This window comes from Solenopsis invicta, chromosome 13 (genome assembly GCF_016802725.1).
Source record: "Solenopsis invicta isolate M01_SB chromosome 13, UNIL_Sinv_3.0, whole genome shotgun sequence".
In the NCBI taxonomy this organism is placed as follows: domain Eukaryota; kingdom Metazoa; phylum Arthropoda; class Insecta; order Hymenoptera; family Formicidae; genus Solenopsis; species Solenopsis invicta.
In genome coordinates, this window is record NC_052676.1 from 5975355 (window position 1) to 5994531 (window position 19177).

The 19177-nt window shown below is 35.4% G+C and overlaps 1 protein-coding gene and 1 long non-coding RNA gene across 2 annotated transcripts in view; one reads left to right on the forward strand and one right to left on the reverse strand.

Annotated features, from left to right (window-relative positions):
* LOC105201370 overlaps nucleotides 1-19177 on the forward strand; it is a 151909-nt gene that overhangs the window by 21262 nt on the left and 111470 nt on the right. Inside the window, exon 4 of the long non-coding RNA XR_851027.3 lies at nucleotides 2159-2202. This is a non-coding gene — a long non-coding RNA (uncharacterized LOC105201370). The remainder of the gene's footprint in view (nucleotides 1-2158; nucleotides 2203-19177) is intronic.
* Nucleotides 1-19177, reverse strand: part of LOC105201369 (transcription factor Sox-19b) — a 35466-nt gene that overhangs the window by 5114 nt on the left and 11175 nt on the right. The window contains exons 3-4 of the mRNA XM_011169359.3: nucleotides 11520-11714; nucleotides 809-960 (exon numbers count right to left, since the gene is read on the reverse strand). Coding sequence (XP_011167661.1) covers nucleotides 809-960; nucleotides 11520-11714 — 347 coding nt within the window. The remainder of the gene's footprint in view (nucleotides 1-808; nucleotides 961-11519; nucleotides 11715-19177) is intronic.

Consider the following 19177-nt stretch of genomic DNA (forward strand, 5'->3'; position numbering starts at 1 on the left):
CTAAAAGTCATTAACATTTTAACTTTATTATTTAACTTTTAATAGTGTAACTATTTAACTACTGCCTAACCATATCTACAAATAAAAAGAAGTTAAAGTAATGATAGAATTAAAAATTGAATTTGTTGCCGTTACTATAAAAATGTAACGATATTACTAAAATATGGAATAAGTAACGCGTTATTTCCCAACCTATTGAAACTTGTTTCGGTAGTTATTTATTATATTAGGATAAATTGCTATTTATCTTGTTTAAATTTTATCTGTCCTTGCTCGCTTAGTGTTTTTTCGATAAATTTGGTTAAAACATTGAAACCTACCACAGATCAGTGACAAATGAATATAGCAATTTTTAATTAATTATTTCGCAAAATATTTTTATCACAATACTGCTTTGTTATAAAATCTTTTTCTTGATAAATGTCATCCAGAGAGATTTTCAATATTAGTTTATCGTATCCAGCATATCATCATTAGCACACATCCCTCGAGACATTTCACGAATGTACCACAACTAAATTAGGAACATCAGTATACAAATTGGCATAGATAATTATACAATAACATTTATTTCTATAATCTATATTGCCTTATACGATTATAATAATAAAGCAAGAAATATTTTTTATAAAAGCTAAATTACATACACACAGAATTAAGCGTTCAACAAAAATAAAGAAAACGGTAAAATAGCAATATCTAATGAGATCATGGAGAGGGATTAAACGCGTGTGTCTTACGTCTAGAGGTGGTGTAATATTGATATGCCGCATACATGTTTGATCAAACGAAAGAATTATCGACTTACTTGAGCAGGTGCCCCGAGACCAGACATGGCGGCTGACTGTTGTGCAGCCGCGGCAGCGGCTGCAGCCATGCTAGCTGCCGAGAGCGAGCCGTAAGCCGCGGCAGGGGTGTAATAGGAGCCCATTCCAGCCTGTCCCATGCCACTGGCCATCCCTATAACATAATAAAGTGCGGGTATTCATAAATAAAGTGCTGGTGACGTTTTTAACCATCTAACGTGTTAATTATCGGCATGCCGAGATACGAATCAACATTAACCGTTCGCCACGCGACACGCGTGTTAAATAATGCTGATTCGACGCCGGTTTTTTTCGGAAAGAACAGAGACGCTAATTGTATTGAAAATAAAAGTAACCATTCTTATGTACGTTTACGTGTGGGGTCCTAAAGCAGCATTGAGCGGAGAATAGCAGAAGAAAATAAACGATCGAATAGTAAATGATTATTCTTACTTCAGAAGAGTCACTTTCTTTCGAGATTCGACAATGACCGCTAATGATCATCCGCCATATTTTCGGCGGAGATTGATATCTGCGTCTATCGGGTACGCGTCCCTTTTTCTACCGTCTTGCATGTTTTGCTATTCGTTTAGAAAGAGAAAAAGAAAGAGGGACGAGCGTGTACTGGGTAGCTTATCGATCATCGGCAAAGCCTTCGACGAAGCCCCATTGTCGTGCGAGGACGATAGCGACCAAGAGATGTTGCTCATTCGCCTCGTTTCAGCGAACCTAACGCGGAGGATGATTGGCGTTGAGTTCCTCGAGATTTATGATCACCAATGACGCTCAGAGATCGCCAAAGGCAAGACGAGCATTTTGAAGCGCGAGATAAGACTCGATTCTCGATGTGTGGGCGCGAGAAGTCGCATAAAGTCTTATCGAGATTCTTCTCGGTTGCATCTGACGAAGCAATCCTGAGTTCTATTATATCGATTACTTTGCGAATAGATATCGATCGGTTGGTATCTAGGAATTGCCGAGGAAAAAAGTGATCAAATATAAAACTCTGTTCTTTGTTTCCACGCGTTTTTGGACGAAGTTACGAGATAAATAATCAGATTAAGATTTAGCATAGATAAATGTATGTAAACAGATATAAATATTATTTACCGGAAAGAAATATAAATAAATGAAATCTTATTTTGATTTTACTAGACAAAACAGGCGCGCGCTACAGAGCTTTTAATATTACATAATTTTGATGTATATAAATTACAAATTTAATATTCGACTATTAACCTCTCAATACACATAGTCAAAATCTCAGCAATGACAGCCGCTTCGGAAGTTAGCGTAGCGAAAGAACTAATCGGCGAAAAAATTAATTGAAATCTTATGCTTGTGTGTTACAGTATCACCGCAGCTTCGTGGCTGAGCTGAACTACGCATCGAGTCGGTGAGTCAAAAAGCAATTCTTATTTTCTTATTTTAACATAAATATCCTGCGCAGGACAAAAAAAGGGACGCTAAAACAAAGATTTTGGTAAACCAGCTACCAAATGTTGGATGAAATAAATTTAAATAATTATGTATTTGATTAATGTAATAAAAAATAATTTTACTTTTTTAAATATTTTGTAAATATTTTTAAATTAAATAGCACTTGCTAAGTGTTTAGAAAAGTAAAATTATTTTTTGTAATATTAATCAAATGTTCAAGTGGCATTATTTCACTCAACATTTGATAGCTATTAGTAAACTCTTCTTCAGTGGACCCGAACAATTTTCGAAGGGGAAATCGAGTACCCAATCGCGCGCGATCGGTCCGGGAGTGCCGTGTGAAGCATCATCGTGCGATCGTATCCGTATTTTCGCGAGTGAGTAAGTGCAACAAATTCTGAGAGGAAGAAGAGAAGGCCTGCGATCTTGGGGTAACTGGGTAAGTGATATTTGCAACATAAACGGGGTGTATAACGTCTGTCTAACCAATCTCAACGGTGTGTTACAGATATTCCTCGACGAGAGAAAGCCAACATTCATCGGCGCCGAATTATTGCGAAATTTACGAACCGCAGCCGGTTCGTCGCGTCGCGCGTTTGTTTCGGGAGTGCCGCAGTAGACTTTATAAATAATTAGTCCACGCGCGCAAATTTAGTATATTTTTTGCGAGTGTTTCGCGTGTGCAACGAAAGGAACAGGCTTGACAACCTGGAGGACTCTGAGAGGAGGAGGAGGCCTGGGAGAGGTATCAGGCTCCAGCGGAGCAACCTTGGGGTAAATATAATTCCTTATTTATATGAATTTAATAATCTTTTTCCTTTTCTTTCGACGTTATCAAATAAATTGCTTAAAGAATTTATTAAAAAAAAAAAATTGCTTAAAGAAAGAAAATTAATATAAAACTGTGTACACCTCCAGAGAAAAGTAACGTTTAAGTTGATAAAATCGTTTCTTTAACTTGGTTGTATTAGGTTGAAATAAAAATACTTTTGCGGAAAATGAAAATTTATTTGACTTGAGGAAATAATGTTATTAGCCTTTTTAAAGGTAAATAAATTATTTGTTCAAATTACTTGTTTAATTTTAACAAATAATTATTTAATTATTCAAAGAAAGTATTGACAGAAATGTAAAAAAATAATTCAGTTGTTCTGGTTTTAAAAATATATTTCTTTCATTTAAATAAAATTTGCGTTGAACAATCAAATTGTTTCTTTACTTCTAATAAAAGGAACAATCAAAAAATTTTTTCAAGTCAAAGAAATTTTTCTTTAACCGTATAGCAGTGCACGAGTTTCTTTAAGTCAAACAAATATTTTTTTACTTAAAGAAATCTTTCTCTGGGTGTGTAAGAAATAACTTTTGTACTTATTGATTTTGAGCGCAGTTTTAATTTTTAAATCTTGCGTTTGTATGTTACAGAAATCACCGTAGCTTCATAGCTGATTAACTCCGCTCGTTGCGCATCGGGTCGGTGAGTCAGAAATCAATTTTCTTTTATTTTCTATTTTACATTTTAATCTTTTGCAAATGTCCTGCGCAGGATCAAATTGCACTATTATAATATTTTTGGAATATTATTATTTTTACTTGGAATATATTATTTTTACTTTTAATAACATTTGTATAATATTATAGAAATATTGTAGCACATGTAGGGCTTTTACATATGTGCTACTTATTTCATATTATATGTTGTAAATATGTTGTTTAATGATATTGTTAATAATAACACATTGTTTTGATCTCTAAATCGGTCTACACTGATTTATGAAAACATATTAGCTAATTAGTTCGGAGAATAACTAGTCTTTATAATAACTTCGTGTCATTGAACTTTTTACTTCAACTTCCTTCTTTTCGACTCTTGTCTTTTTGATTCCATAAATGGTGTTAACCATACGTGATCTGTTTACGACATCTGCCGATTTTGGCTTATCTCCTTTATTTTACCGACAACATTTCTAGAACAGATGTTCGATCTTGGTACGCGTGAGTCCCCTTGGTTTGCAGAGATTTGTTTGCCGTTCCTGGGTCGCTATTGTCTTCATTGTTTCGCACTTCATAGCGGATTACGTAATTTTGAATTTCCACGCCGGACGAAGGCGCAAGGGAGACGAAGTCTGATTACTAAGTCTAAATATTTTACGTACGTCGTGACCGTTTCTGTCGTAATTCGTCGCATAATAATTCAAACGCAAACACAAAAGATTCCGCGGGCGCGACGTCGTTTTCTCGGCTCGGCGCATCTAGCTCGTCGCATTTCGAAACTCATCTGCGAACGGTTGCGTAGTCCTTGTGTTCACGAGACTTGAATGAAGAATAGATAAAGGAATATACGCCGTCGTATATTTAGTGGTAACGTGAGCATGTGGTTTTGGTGTGTGTACACACGTGTGTAAGAATGCTTGTACATATTTGTGTCTTTCTAGAAAAAAAAATTAGAATACATTTGCTACACAATTATCTTGTCTGCTACTTGTCAAAGTTGTGAAATATCTGAAAATTATTTTTTTTATAAAGAAGGAATGAGTGTTGATTTTTTTTTCATTTCAGGCAATTAAGATCTAAATTATCTTTTCACAGAAGGTAAAGAAAGGCATCAAGTGTATGCAATACTCAATGAAAAAAACTGCTGTATTGAGAAATCCAAATAGTAATTCAAATATCTTTAATTTTCTTTAAAGAATTAATATCATAAAATTGTGTAACTAACTCAATTAATATGTATTTATCAAAAAATGTACGAAATCATTAAATCGCACTAATTAGAAAGAGAATATATATATATTTTTTTTTTTCTTGGAATATGTTATTTTAAAAAACTATTTAAAAAACATAAAATTCAAGTAGTAATTTTATTTTTTGCTTCTAATTTACTAAAATACATTTTTATATTTATTTTTTTATTTATATTCATTTATTTAGCTTTGATTTCATTTTTAATATCTATCTATAATTTTTGCACACTTTTTTTTATTTTGGTGCTTCCATAACTCAATACGAATAATATCAATTTGATGATCAAAGAGTTAAAGATGAATCGATTCTATTTGGATTTGCAAAAAGAAAGAAGAAAAAGAAAATAAAAGAAAAATCAATACAACTTGTAATGCAAGAGGTTTTTACTTGATTATCTTTCTATCCAATGTTTTAGATAATTCTTTTTTCTAATTTGAACACGTGTACATACATTATTGTTGCAAATCAACTTGATATCTCGATGGCGCGGAAGTAAAGCAGCGGTAGGACGTAGGGCGCGTGGAATAAATCCTCTAATAATTCCCTTCGGCGCGGTACGGCTGTACTTTGCGGATCATGTTCGCTCGAGGATTCATTGAACGTTGGCACGCGAGCGCATAAGCATGTCGCTGGCTCATTATTTATAGAATTGTCTTAAGCTCCCGCGACATTATGTGAAAGTCCGCGGCTCACCGGTCACGCCTAGGGGCCGAAGGCACGTGACTTTACGGGTGCCCGCGATCGTAAATCCGTCATTCGTTGAGAAAAAGATAACTCGCTCCGTCTAACCGATAATAAATTGGGAAATTTGAGAAACATGTGTTTTCTACTTCTTCTTTGCGATTTTTTTTCACAAATTATTAATACGCAAATTAATTTGAAAGTTTCAACAAGTTTCATAACATCCCATGAAATTCTGACCTTTTTCGACAATCATTAATTTAATTGAAAAAATAAATAATTTTATTTTAAATTTATTAGCTCAATTTATTTTCAAGTATTGTGGAACTATGATAAATAAGCGTTTGTCGCGTTAAATTCGTTAATGAGATATTGTAATTCGCGATCGTGATTTTTATTTAACAGGAGAATTAGCGATTTTCCGCGTTCGCGGCCAAAGTGTAACTTTAATTAACTAAGAAACGAATAGCGGTGGAATGAAAATTTGAATTGGCGTTCCAACTTAAGCTGGTAATTTATTCCAACCACCCACGCACTTGTCTTATGCGCGTGCCACCGTGTAAATACGGTCGAGAGGTAGCAGAAATAACTGAAAAGAATTGTGGGTGCCGTCGGGAAAAGAGAAAAAGGAAGAAATTAGTGATAATATTCATGGGACAAAGAGAAAAAAAAGTGAAAGTTCATGTTTCTGCTTTCTCTTGAAAACATATCTCAGAAGAAACTAGCAAAGCTGTTGCTTCAGCAAAGATAACGACTATGAAAAAATATAATAGAACGAAACCTATTTTTTAGATGATTTATAATATAATTTGCGTTTGGAAATCAAGATAAAATTTTTATATTTATACATATTTTATAATTCTAAGTATTCTATATTTATTTAATAAAATTTTAAAAACTATATTTTTATATATTCTAAAAAATCTAAAATATATCAAATATAATACAATATATAAATACATCAAGTATATCGAAGAATTTTTTTTGAAATCTGATGAGAATTATAGATTTAGATTTAGATAAATAATTTACAAAGTATAAAACAGCACAACATTGCAAAAACATTACAAAATATTACTACAATGTTCCAGCAACATTGCAGCAATGGTGAAAAGTCCGCTTCAGAAATATTGATACGTAATGTTGCAGCAATAATGCAGCAACATATATAATATTGTATTAATGTTATATATTAACGTATCAATATTTTTAAAGCGGATGTTTTATCGTTGCTGCAACATTGCTGAAACATTGTAGCAATATTTTTGTAATGCTGTGCTGTATGGGAATCTATGTTGCAATCATTGACATGATAAAATGATAATTTTAGTCATTATACCAAATATACTCTTAATTTGAAAACCAATTTCTCATAAGAAGCTTAACTAAACAGTAAAATTTTATAAATTTTTCTATCGTAAAAGCGCGTGTTATTTTTGTATATTCTCTGTTCGGTAGTATTTAAACTATGCAGGAATTTCAATCCGAATTGAATAGAAACGTGTGAGGAAGGGATACCTTAAAAAAAGAAAGGGAGACGATCGAAACGCGGAGGAGATATAAACGGGGGACAGAAGAGCCTCCACGTGTCCGATAAATCGGAGATTACCGATCGCTTTTCGCGGCGGAGACGCGTGGGCGTCGGGATAAATTCCGGCCTTAATCGCGATATCACCATTGACGGAATTAATAATTTCTCAAATGGAAGCGCGCTCGCAAAGAATATCCGTAAACTCGCCTACGCGGGCACGAATTACATGACGACGATAAATTATACCACGTGGATACGGGTGCGTAATATAATGTGGCATGAATATTCGAACGCCATCGTTTCCACGCTGGATGTACAATAGCGGCAAGGAAACTGTGATAATAAAAGTATTCCATTACTTTGCACAATAGATATTGCTTTCATCGTATATAGGATGTTTCCTTAGTTTTGCTGATACGCATCGATGCATATTTATCGATGAATTTACAACAAGATTATTCGGATTGCCTAACATGTCTGACTTTCGATTCTTTCAACAAGATATACAGGATGTTTCAAAAGTGCTGGTCAATCGTTCAAGAGATGTTTGGAAACTCAAAAGCAAGAAGAGAAATTGATATGAACATAGATTTGGAAATGTGTTGTGTTTAAGTTATCGCCATTTTTATGTTGAGATTTGAAATTCGAATTTTTTGGTTGAATTTAAAAGAAGAGATGATTTTTGTGAATTATAACATAGTTAAAGTAAAATAAAAGCCTAAAAAAGTTTATATATTATATGTTATACATTCGTATATATTATTTAGTTATATGATTAAATATAAAATCATAATTAGAGATGATCATGTACTTGTATATGATTATAAATAATATTGTACATGGTTTTATGTATATTTTTATATGAATAAAATGTATAATCTAGTTCGTATTTAAAGAACGTATAGGTTTAATAATATAAGCCAAAATAAGCGTGTAAAAAGATGTTAAAATTAAAAATTATAATCTATGTATTTGTGTTATTAAAAGTCGCTTCTCAGATGCTCGGAAAAAATAATTTTATATAATTATATGTAATTATATGATCGTACAAAATCATATATAATTATATATGAACTTTGTCCCCGGATTCGGGCTGCTTTAGCACTAATCAGGATGTACCACGTGGAGGTACAGCCCACTCGGCATCCCTTGGCTAAATGAGACTCCTAATCACTTCTCAAGCGATTGACTTTAATTTTTGAAACATTCTCTAATAACAATGTAGTTGCTGCAACTAAAAATATGAACTCATAATATTTAATAATTCTTTAATATAGTTGATGCCAATAATCACAACCGCTTTTGACAGCTTGGAAATGTATTTATTATGAGTAGCATTACCTCAGCTAAGACCTGAATCTAAATCTCATTATTTTTTTTGCGAAAATACGTCTTGCCATTTAACTACTGAAGTAGGTTAGTTATGTATTTGTTGTAAGTTATATTAATTAATTATTCATCAATGAGGAGTTGCTTTTTCAGTTGCAGCATAAATTATTTTATAAGACGGAGTAAATATTGCTAATTCGATGCATTATGTGTGTTTGTATATTGATCTGGATTGTCTAAAAACTCGCAAATTTATATCAGACCAATGATTTGCTTGACAACCGCAACGTCCATCTATTTATCTGAAATATAATTTTAATAACGAGTAATAATGAAAATGATAATACGAGTGATGTAATTTGTAAAAGGTGCAAATCAACGGTAACTGTAACGGTTTGATTTAAACAATTAATTAATATCCTAACACCACAATGAGCTGCCTTAAACAATAACAATGCAAGCGTATGATCTAACTACAAATTGGACGAATAATTCAAACGCGTGGCAATATTTGTAAAATATCTTGTATAAGCACTCGTTACTTTTAACAATGCAATTATCCATACACTTTCGGTATACGACAAATAAATAAGTGGATGGCGAGTCTGTTTACATGAAAAACATACATGTATTATCACGTAATGCAGACGTAACCAGCTCGTATGCTGTTCTTTGTTACGGCGTCACAGAAAGATTGCAATTATTAAATTATAAATCACCGCGTTCACTGCGCATAATGCGTTTGCGCCTCCATCCCGTATTAATTAAACAAATTGGTAACCGTGTGTTTTCTATGTTCTTCCATCGCGTTTGTACGCGAGCTCGTTTCCATTATGCCCACTCAATTGTCACAATAAACTAACCAGACATGACGTCAGTTACAAGTGAGCACAGTTGCAAGTGTTCACCACGAGTGTTTATGCAACTGTAGGAAGTGCAATATTTGCAGCAACACCTTCGCGCGCCACTTTGGTGCAGTGCGCAACAAAGTGAATTCTATCAAAATTGTCGAAGTAGAAATTACTTGGAAAAGCAACAGAGAGTACGTGATAGTATTAATTTTTTACATGCATAAAAATGATGAATTTTTGATTAAAGTGTTAAATAAATAATTAAATAATTGAACGGAATTATTGATTTTAAAATAGAAAAAATATTTAATCTAAAAATTCGGACTTATAAAACTTTATGTCAGACAAGTTACTCGTAGAATCACACACATTGCTTTCAAAAGGACGAATTTAACGCGTTAAAAGCCCCTAAAGTAGTTCAGTTACTTGAAATTTGTATTATAGATACATATGTATGTACAGGTACTTGGTATACGGACGAAAAGTCCTATTCAGTCTTAAGCCATGTGATTACGATGCTAGAAATCTATTCGAGATCTCGGACAGAGAGAAAATTGGCCAATCGCATTCCGCCAACTGACTAATGCGATTGGTTTATTCTCTCTCCATTCGAGATCTCGGACCGATTTCTAGCATCGTAGTCACAAGGCTTAAGGCTGAATAGGATTTTTATCGAAATGATATTGATATTTTTGATATTGGAGCAGCAAATTATTTGAATAATGGCACAATAATTGTTTAATCTTCTTTTTTAGAATAACGTTTCACTTTACGAGTTTAAGAAGCGGGGAATTAATTCTTAATTTAGTGTTTGGTTAACGGCTGTGTCACTGAATACACCATATTCGTTAATTTTCAAACATTGTTCTTTTTCTCTAGTCTATTAATATAAAATAGTTTCAATATAATTTTCAATATAGTCTTAGGCAGAAATAAGTCACTCCTAGAATCACATATATTGCTTTCAAAATGATGAATCTAACGCACTAAGCTTTAAAAATACTTCCAGTTACTCGAAACTTGTATTATAGATACATATGTACATGTACTTGGCATACAGGTACTAGGTATACAGATAGTAATAGTAGTAACGGTAATGGAAGTGGATGGGACTATATCAATCGCTAGGTGTCACCTAGATCTGCAGAGTTCCTCTGAGACTTCCGCTAAGACCTCTCTTTCCTCAATATAGAGAGCCTAGGTCTAACATAGATTCCAGATTTCTTTTAGGCTTGACAATGTTCCAGATTCTTAGGCTTATGCATCCCTATTTTCATAACCAGTAATACAGCTTTAATCTCTGGCATAATTCGAGATTTCCTTTTAGTAGTCTTCGGAAGATATATGTAGGTAACAAAGTTAAAAGCGCCGACTTAGAAAAAATGTGAGGGGAGGGGGCGCGAAAACGATTCAAATAATGATTTTTTAAAAAATAGTTTTTACATTACTTGGGAGAGGGTGTAGAAATATATAACATATATACTTTTACACGTAAAATGAAATCTACAAACAGAGTATTTCGCACACAAATTCGAGAAAGAAAGCTTAATAATTTATTCTAAAAAAAGCTTCTTGATTCATCCGTAAAAAAATTTGCACACCGGATTAATACTTAACCCTTTCGAGACTCCAGGTACTCATGTGTACCATTGTTGACGGTACAGTCTTGAAAGGGTTTAACCGATATCGTAGTACTTCGTATAAGTAAGTTAATAATCTTCATAAAGAAAAAAAAATGAACATTCGACTGTATATGTAGTTATAACATATTGCTTGACCGACGCTTTCTCGCAATTTTAAATGTAGAAATTATTTGTAGTTGTTAATTGTAAATTTCTCTAAATCATGATATGATGAAGCAATTTGAACGGCGGATTCATATTTAGCAGTTAAAAAGCTACCAGGAAACCACAGCTGGTTTCGTTCTGAGATTTTTTTTGTGCCACTGTGTTATCACCCTGTATGTACGAGAAATGTTTCCGAAATTCTGGGAATTGCATCGTGGGGCAAACATCTGTGTTGCATTTTTCGAAAACGATTATTCACGCATTCATAACTAAAAAAAAAAAGATCAGATCGTAATTCCCAAAACTTTGAACACATCCCTGGAATAATGAGATTGAGAACAGAAATAATTACCAGCTCGAAGAGCTTCCATCGGAACACTTGGGTACGGAATGCTATAAGGGTAACCCTCTTTCCTTAAAGTCTTGGGTTTCCTTCGCGGTCTGTACTTGTAATCAGGGTGTTCCTTCATGTGTTGAGCACGTAACCTCTTCGCCTGGTCGATGAACGGGCGTTTCTCGTCTTCCGTAAGAAGCTTCCATTCTGCACCTGTAACAATTTTTATTTTGTGATTAATAATAATAAGAGCACGATTTTGTGCACGGGAAAAAAACGCGCAAATCAATTTGTAAATGAGTAATGTTTATATTAATATATTTTTTGTAATGTTTGTAATTCATTTCGTGCGCGACAAAGAAAAGAAACGTCGAAACTTTCTTTCATGCCAAGCAACTATTTAATGATCTTGTTTAATGATAAAATTAATGATTTTGTAACAAACGTTGAAAGTTCGTGGTGTTCCAGTTTCGAATTAAACAATTAGAATACGTAGCCATACTCAGTTTTATGAGCGATGGAGAACTAATCCACTTTAACTTGAAGGATCAAGGACTTCCTCCCATGCAAGGATGCCAGATTTCGGCTCCTGGTAGTATGAGTTTGTTCTTTTCAGCTGAACTGGCTGCACTAGTTCAGAGTTTATTTTTCTTCCTTCCCTTTAGAAGAAAGATAAACTTTGAACTAATGCAGTCATTACAGCCTGATCTGTTTGACATGGATGATCCTGCCAATTGTTATTCATTTAGCCACTCTAACCCTTTTCACTTGGCTTAAACCTTCGACATGGTGATTGAGAGGGTTTTAATTAATGTAATAATTAATATAATTATTTAAACTTTTGTACATGTAAAGTTACATCCTTTCGTATGACATAATTAGGATATATTAAGATATAAATACATTTGCATGTTTATGCGCGCGGATAGTATCGTGAAAGTTAAATATATCTTTTGCGATCAAAATATTTGCAGTTCCTAGAATATTTGGGTAGATAAAACTATTGCTCTACAAACGTAGTTCCGAATTTTTATATTCAAAATTAATCCGTTGGATAATTCATTTAATTTTACGCGTTTGTTTTTTTACAGTTATATTTTTAATATAATTAAACGATTAACACAGGCTCAAAAGTATCAATATTTGAGAACTGTCGGTTGCAGAAAGTGGATTGATAAATATTTAACAAGACACCATTTACGGCAAAAATTAGCACTTGTATTACTTTATCAGTTATGTAACAGTTGACAGAAAATTAAGTCATTTTTAACTGCAAAAGAGAAAGAAACGGGGAAATTTGAACATTCTATCATTACGTAAGTAAACTTGAAGCAAATAATGAAGATAATCTGCATTACAATTATACAAACAATGTTACGGTAATATCGACGGTCCGAATTTAAATTCATTATTATATGTTAATTATTGTATTTCAATTATCGTTTTTGATATACGGCGCAGTACAATGCACGTTCGTATACGCCGCCGCTTTCAAATGCTTTCAAGATTTCACAGGAGGTCTCATTGGACGGAAGGACGGTAGGGATAAATCGCGAATCGTTTTTAACCCCTTCGCCGTTCTCTGCGTCTCCCTCCGCTGTGCCAGCGGACTGATTGTTTTGCACAGAATTAATTACCACTTGTTGTCGGCCGCCGAGGCGCGCACAAAGCGCGAAGCCCCGGTTCTGGCATTCTGGAAACGGAACCCGCTGGTAGCGACGTGCGACACCAACCTCGACGCCGAGGTTGATGCAACAATGCGCCCGGGATTTGCACCGCGACGCTGCCAACAATGGCCGCTACGGCGAGACGTCGTTGGTGTCGCGACGCTGCGAAAGCTCGTAGCATGGAGATTGATTTCGCCGAGAAGTTTGGTAGCGCGAGGCTCGCCATAAAAAAGATCGAATATGGAATCTGGAATATCTGGTTTCTTTCTCTCTATGCACTTTCGATTTATCGACACCGATATTTATAACATCTTTATTTTTTTTTAAGGGAAGATAAAAGTTTTGTTTAAAAGAGATTGAAAACATAAATTACGAGGATATTAATTACATTGGCGACGGGGAAAGGGATGGGCACGAAGAAAATTTGTTTTTATTGTTGCCATCAAACGAGATGGCTCAATTCGAGGCTTTTAGTTTGGGATTTGTTCAAGATAAACCGGTCTCGAAGCCGTCAAGAGCGACTTTTTCATGTTCTTCAAGTTTCGCACGAGGACTTTAATATCTTTCAAGTCTTTCCTCTCCTTTTATGTAGCTTGGTCAAGATTATCACACGATGGAGAGTGAAAAAGTTGTCAGAAGAAAGGAGAGAAAGCAAAGTAATATTCTGAACGACCGGCAGGATATGAAGTTTTTATTCGTGTAGAATAAAAATTCTTGACAGAGAAAATGGGGAAAGAAAAAAACGAGAGAGAGAGAGAGAGAGAGAGAGAGAGAGAGAAAAAGGATACGAAAGAAAGCTGAAATAAAATTGTTCTGAAAGACCTGAATAATTGAATTAAAAATAAAGTCTAAATAGAACCCTCAAATTTATTAGAAATTATACGGTTCCACGGGATTATCGAAATAAGACATCGTTTTCAGAAAATCATCCTTTGACTGAATCGAAGGATCGAAAAAAAAGGAAGAAAATAATAGAGAACAGGAGAAGCGGAAGCAATAGAAACTGATAAGAGCGTCAGGGTGCCGAGAACTCTCGCAGCGAACCCCACAAATCCCTTGCTCCTCCCGTTGTTGTTACTGCCTGCTAACAACAACGGAGCACGTCGGCTGTTGGACAATACGGATACGTGGTGGAGCACAATGAACTCCGAAGAAAGGTATCGGCAAGCGCTGGATGAGAATCCGACGTTTGTGTCTTTCCAGACAATAGCTGGACTGATAGCGCAGCTCGTGCCGGGATCGAACTACTATTCTTAATAAATAAAATCTCTTGAAACGTATATTCTAAAATCTCTTGAAACGTATATACTCTCCGGAATCCTTCAGCTGTGGAGGGCGTTTCTTTTAGAAGATACGCGGCATCATCAGTACTGGTAAAATGAGATGCAAGAGTTCGCTGCAACCTTCTTGCCATCAAGGGATACTTTCGTCCTCTCATTTTATTTAAGCATAATACCTTTTAAAATGCAAAAGGGCATTTCGCTTCGTAGTAAAATATAGGAACCTATTATTTGGGAAATGGTGGCGCGAATCGACGATTCACCGCATAGATTTGCCTGGGGAATCAAAAAGCGGAGGCGACTTCCGGTCGCGCGCGAAGGGGGTAGCTCTGTTCTCTATTTATATTATGGCTTATCCAATCGATACACGTTTTCCCGTCTGAAAGGCAGGTGGCACACTCGAACAAGAGAAGGGGGTGAGCGACGGGGGTGACGGGGTGTTCGACGTATTTGTTTAGAACAAAGACTTGCCGGCACTGATGGTATTAGTAAGTTGGCATTCGCGGGCAATACTTCTTCATCCTCTCTTTCCTTCTCTCTGAGACCGACGACGACGACGACGACGACGATGACGACGCGAACGACGACGACGACGAGGACGAGGACGAGGACGAGGAGCGAGCTTAAAGCACAATGACGCCCGCTTTTCAGTCCTTTCCCCACGGACAATACCGTTTATTTAACATCGTTTAAAAGTACAAAGCCTGTTAATTAATGGACGGGGGCGACGGGAAGGAGATAGAGACTATAGGAGCGAGAAAGACGGAAAAAGAAGGAGAGCAGGACTGCTATGACGTCGCTTTCATTTCTATGACATGATCAAACCGATAAAAGGACCCTAGATAAAGAATACGTCGATTAGCTGATCGATTATATTTGGAACATTGTGTCATATCTTTTGCGATATAACGCTCGAAAAGAACGGTTTTGGCAACGTTTCTGATAATCTAACTTAACGTCTTGCGCTAACGTAACATCTCGCGTTGATTTTTGGTAGGAAAAGAATTGCGATTCGAAGTGTTGGCAACGAAAGACGGTGAGACGAAAGGGGGAGGGGGCGGTGCAGCTATTGCACCGCCGATCGATCGGCCTCTCCCTCCAACTCTTCCCGGACTTGTCCCCGATGATGAAATGTGGAAATTGGAAAACGTTTCCTGCATTTCCTGTTGGCGTGGGGGCTCGGCGACTTGGAGCTCCGAAATCGAACTTGCACCGTCAGGATTACGTGAGAAAATACGTTTGGTGTATTAAAAATACATCGTTGAAAAAGTCCGTCGTTACAGTAGTAATGAACAAGGTCTCAATCTGCTAATTAATAGTTAGAATGACGTAACTAAAAGAATAATGATTTTTGTAACACAGAAATGTATGTGTCATCGCTTAAAAAAAAACTAATAAAGCGTTTCAATAAACTGATTACTGTATTAGTAACTGATGAAATATCATTAATTACTGATGTAGTAATTAATTTTGAAACACTTTATCAATTCTTTTTTAATGGCCCAAAGAATAAAATAGCAATTTTTTAATCTTATATTTTACATAAAATATTATAAAAAAATAATTCACTTCTATTATCATTCATTCTCAGTTTATTAAAATGTCAATTTGTCACTATTTTTATTGTTTATTATTTCGTTGATATTTTTATGATGCGATAGCGCGAATTGAAAATAGCGTAGTTTCAGAAATGCAATAGCATGCAGATTTAGAACTCTGGGTATTATTATGGTTAATTCAGCTCATTGTCAGCCATACCGTAAAACTGTGTGATACAGTATAATATATATAGTCTTGGGAAGGCATTCCCATGCAGGTACTTTGCACCTATGTATTTACTTTTCCATGTCTATTTTCAGACTGTGTATTTATTAGAACATCAGATTTTAAATAAATAATAATGTTGCTTTGTTCACACACAATTCTTATTTATATCGGAAAGATATTCATTAAACTACTTTTAAATTCCATCAGATAAGGCTTTCACGAGTTTTCTCTTCAAGAATAAGCTAAGAGGTTTATGGATTGTGTAGATAATGTAAAATTTTAGATTTAAATTTGTGAGACTTTTTAGACTCAAATAATTTAGAAAATAGTAATTGAAAAAAATGACACCCTATTGCTCATCAATGGGTTAATTTATCATAAAAATTTCTGAATGATGGTACCACTGGAAAATTTCTGGACAAGTCAATATCAGGATGAGTGTTATCGGGATGTGGGTTAACGGTACCCCCCTATTGAAAATAGAACTGCTGACTGTCATATTAAATTAATTATGGAAACAACCTTTTTAGCAAACTTTTCCGTAAACTTTTTAGCTTCTTCTTGAAGAGAAAAGTTGGTGAAAGCCTTATCTAATGGAATCTGAAAGCAATCTGATGAATATCTTCCCGATATAGACGAGAATTGTACGAGAACAGAAATAAAATAGAAGTAACACAAGAAAAAAACTTAATTATAAGATAGGTGATACATTTCAATTTTTTTAATGAAATGATGAAATGCTAGCGTCACAGAGATTAGAAAAAAGCTTTTCACCTTTAATCATTTGTAACTTGAAGACTACCAGTATCTCAAAACATTAAGTAAACGTAACACTACGAGTTTTCGACTTTCCGATTGCACTTCTGTGTCTTCTTAATCTTTGCAACCCTTTTCGTGCGAAGCTTGTCGTAGAGCTCGCGTAGGAAATGGATTTCGCACATAAGTCTCGAAGTGGAGCGGAGAATTCCGGCTTTGTGACGGAAAGAGCCGGCGGGCGCTTCAAAGTAGTGAGCTTTTAAGGGAGCGGGAGCTTTAAGCTCGCTCGGGGACGATCATTTTTAATCACGCACGCACGACCGTGTAAGGGAGAACGTAGATGCACGTGTATGCACGCGTTATACATACAGGGTGTCTTGAAATTCGTTACTTAAATTACGCCGGCAAGAAAGTTCTAAAAAAAATTGAGAAAAATAGTTACTTCTAAATTTTTATGTTAAGCAGTGACTTTTGAGATACAATAATAATGACTTAAAGCTGGTTAATCACAGATTAGACAGTTGCTACATGTATAATATATTTGTCTTGCAATGGGCATCATTATGCTCTCCATTCTATAGGTGAAACTCAGCGTCGGGCTTCTTCGCGATTCTCCTTTTCACGGATCTTTTCACAAGTCGACGAAACTTCCTGGTTTAGATGTGATTAGATCTATTTTTATCAGCGGAAGCTGAAAGTTATGCGACAGCGTTCCGTTTCAGTCTATTGTGATAGTGTAACCGTTAGCTCCTATAATCCTTGTATCTTTGAAAAGCGAAGCCGTCGGCAGCTCATGTTTAAGCATTACAATATATGTCGCTGTGAATCAAATTACAAGTTTATGTAATGTGAATGATAGTAACTAGGATCAATAAGCACGGAGTGACCATTGTTCAGATTTAGACGTTGTCAAGTTTAAGCTTTAGTACTTGGTTTTATTTGCGTAAGCGAGGAATATTCCTTTCTCTTATCTTCTTCTTCTTTTTTCGAAATATCGAACAAAACTAGTTTCAAGGAACGTCATGAGATTTGCTTCTTTGAGCGAGGATCGCAATTATTATCCAAGATTAATATCGCGGATAGTGTCACATATGTGTCCAAGAGACGATGTTAGCGAAACGGTTAAACCAGATTAATCTCCAGCGTCGTAGAACAGGCAGGATGTTCTCCTGTTTTCAAGAGGATTGCAGAACTTGACAAGTCGTTTCTTTAACGCATTCGAAAGAAGCTGCCTCCTCTCTCGAAGGCTTCGGCAAGCGGTAGAAATGCTTCATTACGATGAAAGCTTCTCCGGAGTCTCTTCTTCTCCACATCCCTTCCCGCCTCTCACCGTTTTCTCATGTGTTTATATACTCTCTACTCCTCTTTCGTTCCATCCTCTTTGTGAACTTCTCTGTCGAGGGTGTTTGCATCGCATGCGTTTTTACAGCGCAACATTGGAGGTGGCTTTAGAGGGGAGGATTAGACTGAGATGGAATCCCATTGCAATCTTTGAAAAAATATCAGGATCTTATGTGATGATTTGTTATAGTCGTCAATATTATTAATAGTCCCTGTTTATTTCTAAAAATTTATTAGCGTATATTGTATTCAAGTCTCGTTTGAAAATAAGTTCATCGATTTTTCATTTATTATTAGCCTAATTGATCGACTGTTTATCTTTTCATTTTTTTTTTATTTTGACTTTTTCTATCTCGACCGGAATTGCTATTATTCTTAGAATGTTTGGACCGTCCATTCGAGACGAGTCTCGAAGACGAAAGGGAAAGGGACAAGGTTCGCACGAGCAACTTGCATAACAGCAATGTTACAGCGAGGTCCAATAACTAGATTAGCTCTAAGCGTTTCCCGACAGGGCACTCACTTTAAAGAACCACTTCTCTCTTCCTCTCTTGCACTACGATTACTCCCTGTAGGCTCCACCCCTAAACATCCTCTGGGTGTCGTGAAACGTGGTAAATTGCCGACTCGGAAGATAAACGCGTGGACCGCTATCTACTAATTGATGCAATAAAATCGGATACTGTTTCATCGCATTTTCGGAGCAAAATTATTTCAATCACTTGCCGAGTGTTTATCTTGACAACTACTTGATTGGATTTCCTTGCCGCTCGTTTCAATGTGCAACAATTATGTTAATATTCAATTTGGGTCCAAGAATTCAAAATTTAAAAAGCTTTCAGGATCGAAACTTTAAAGATTTTTA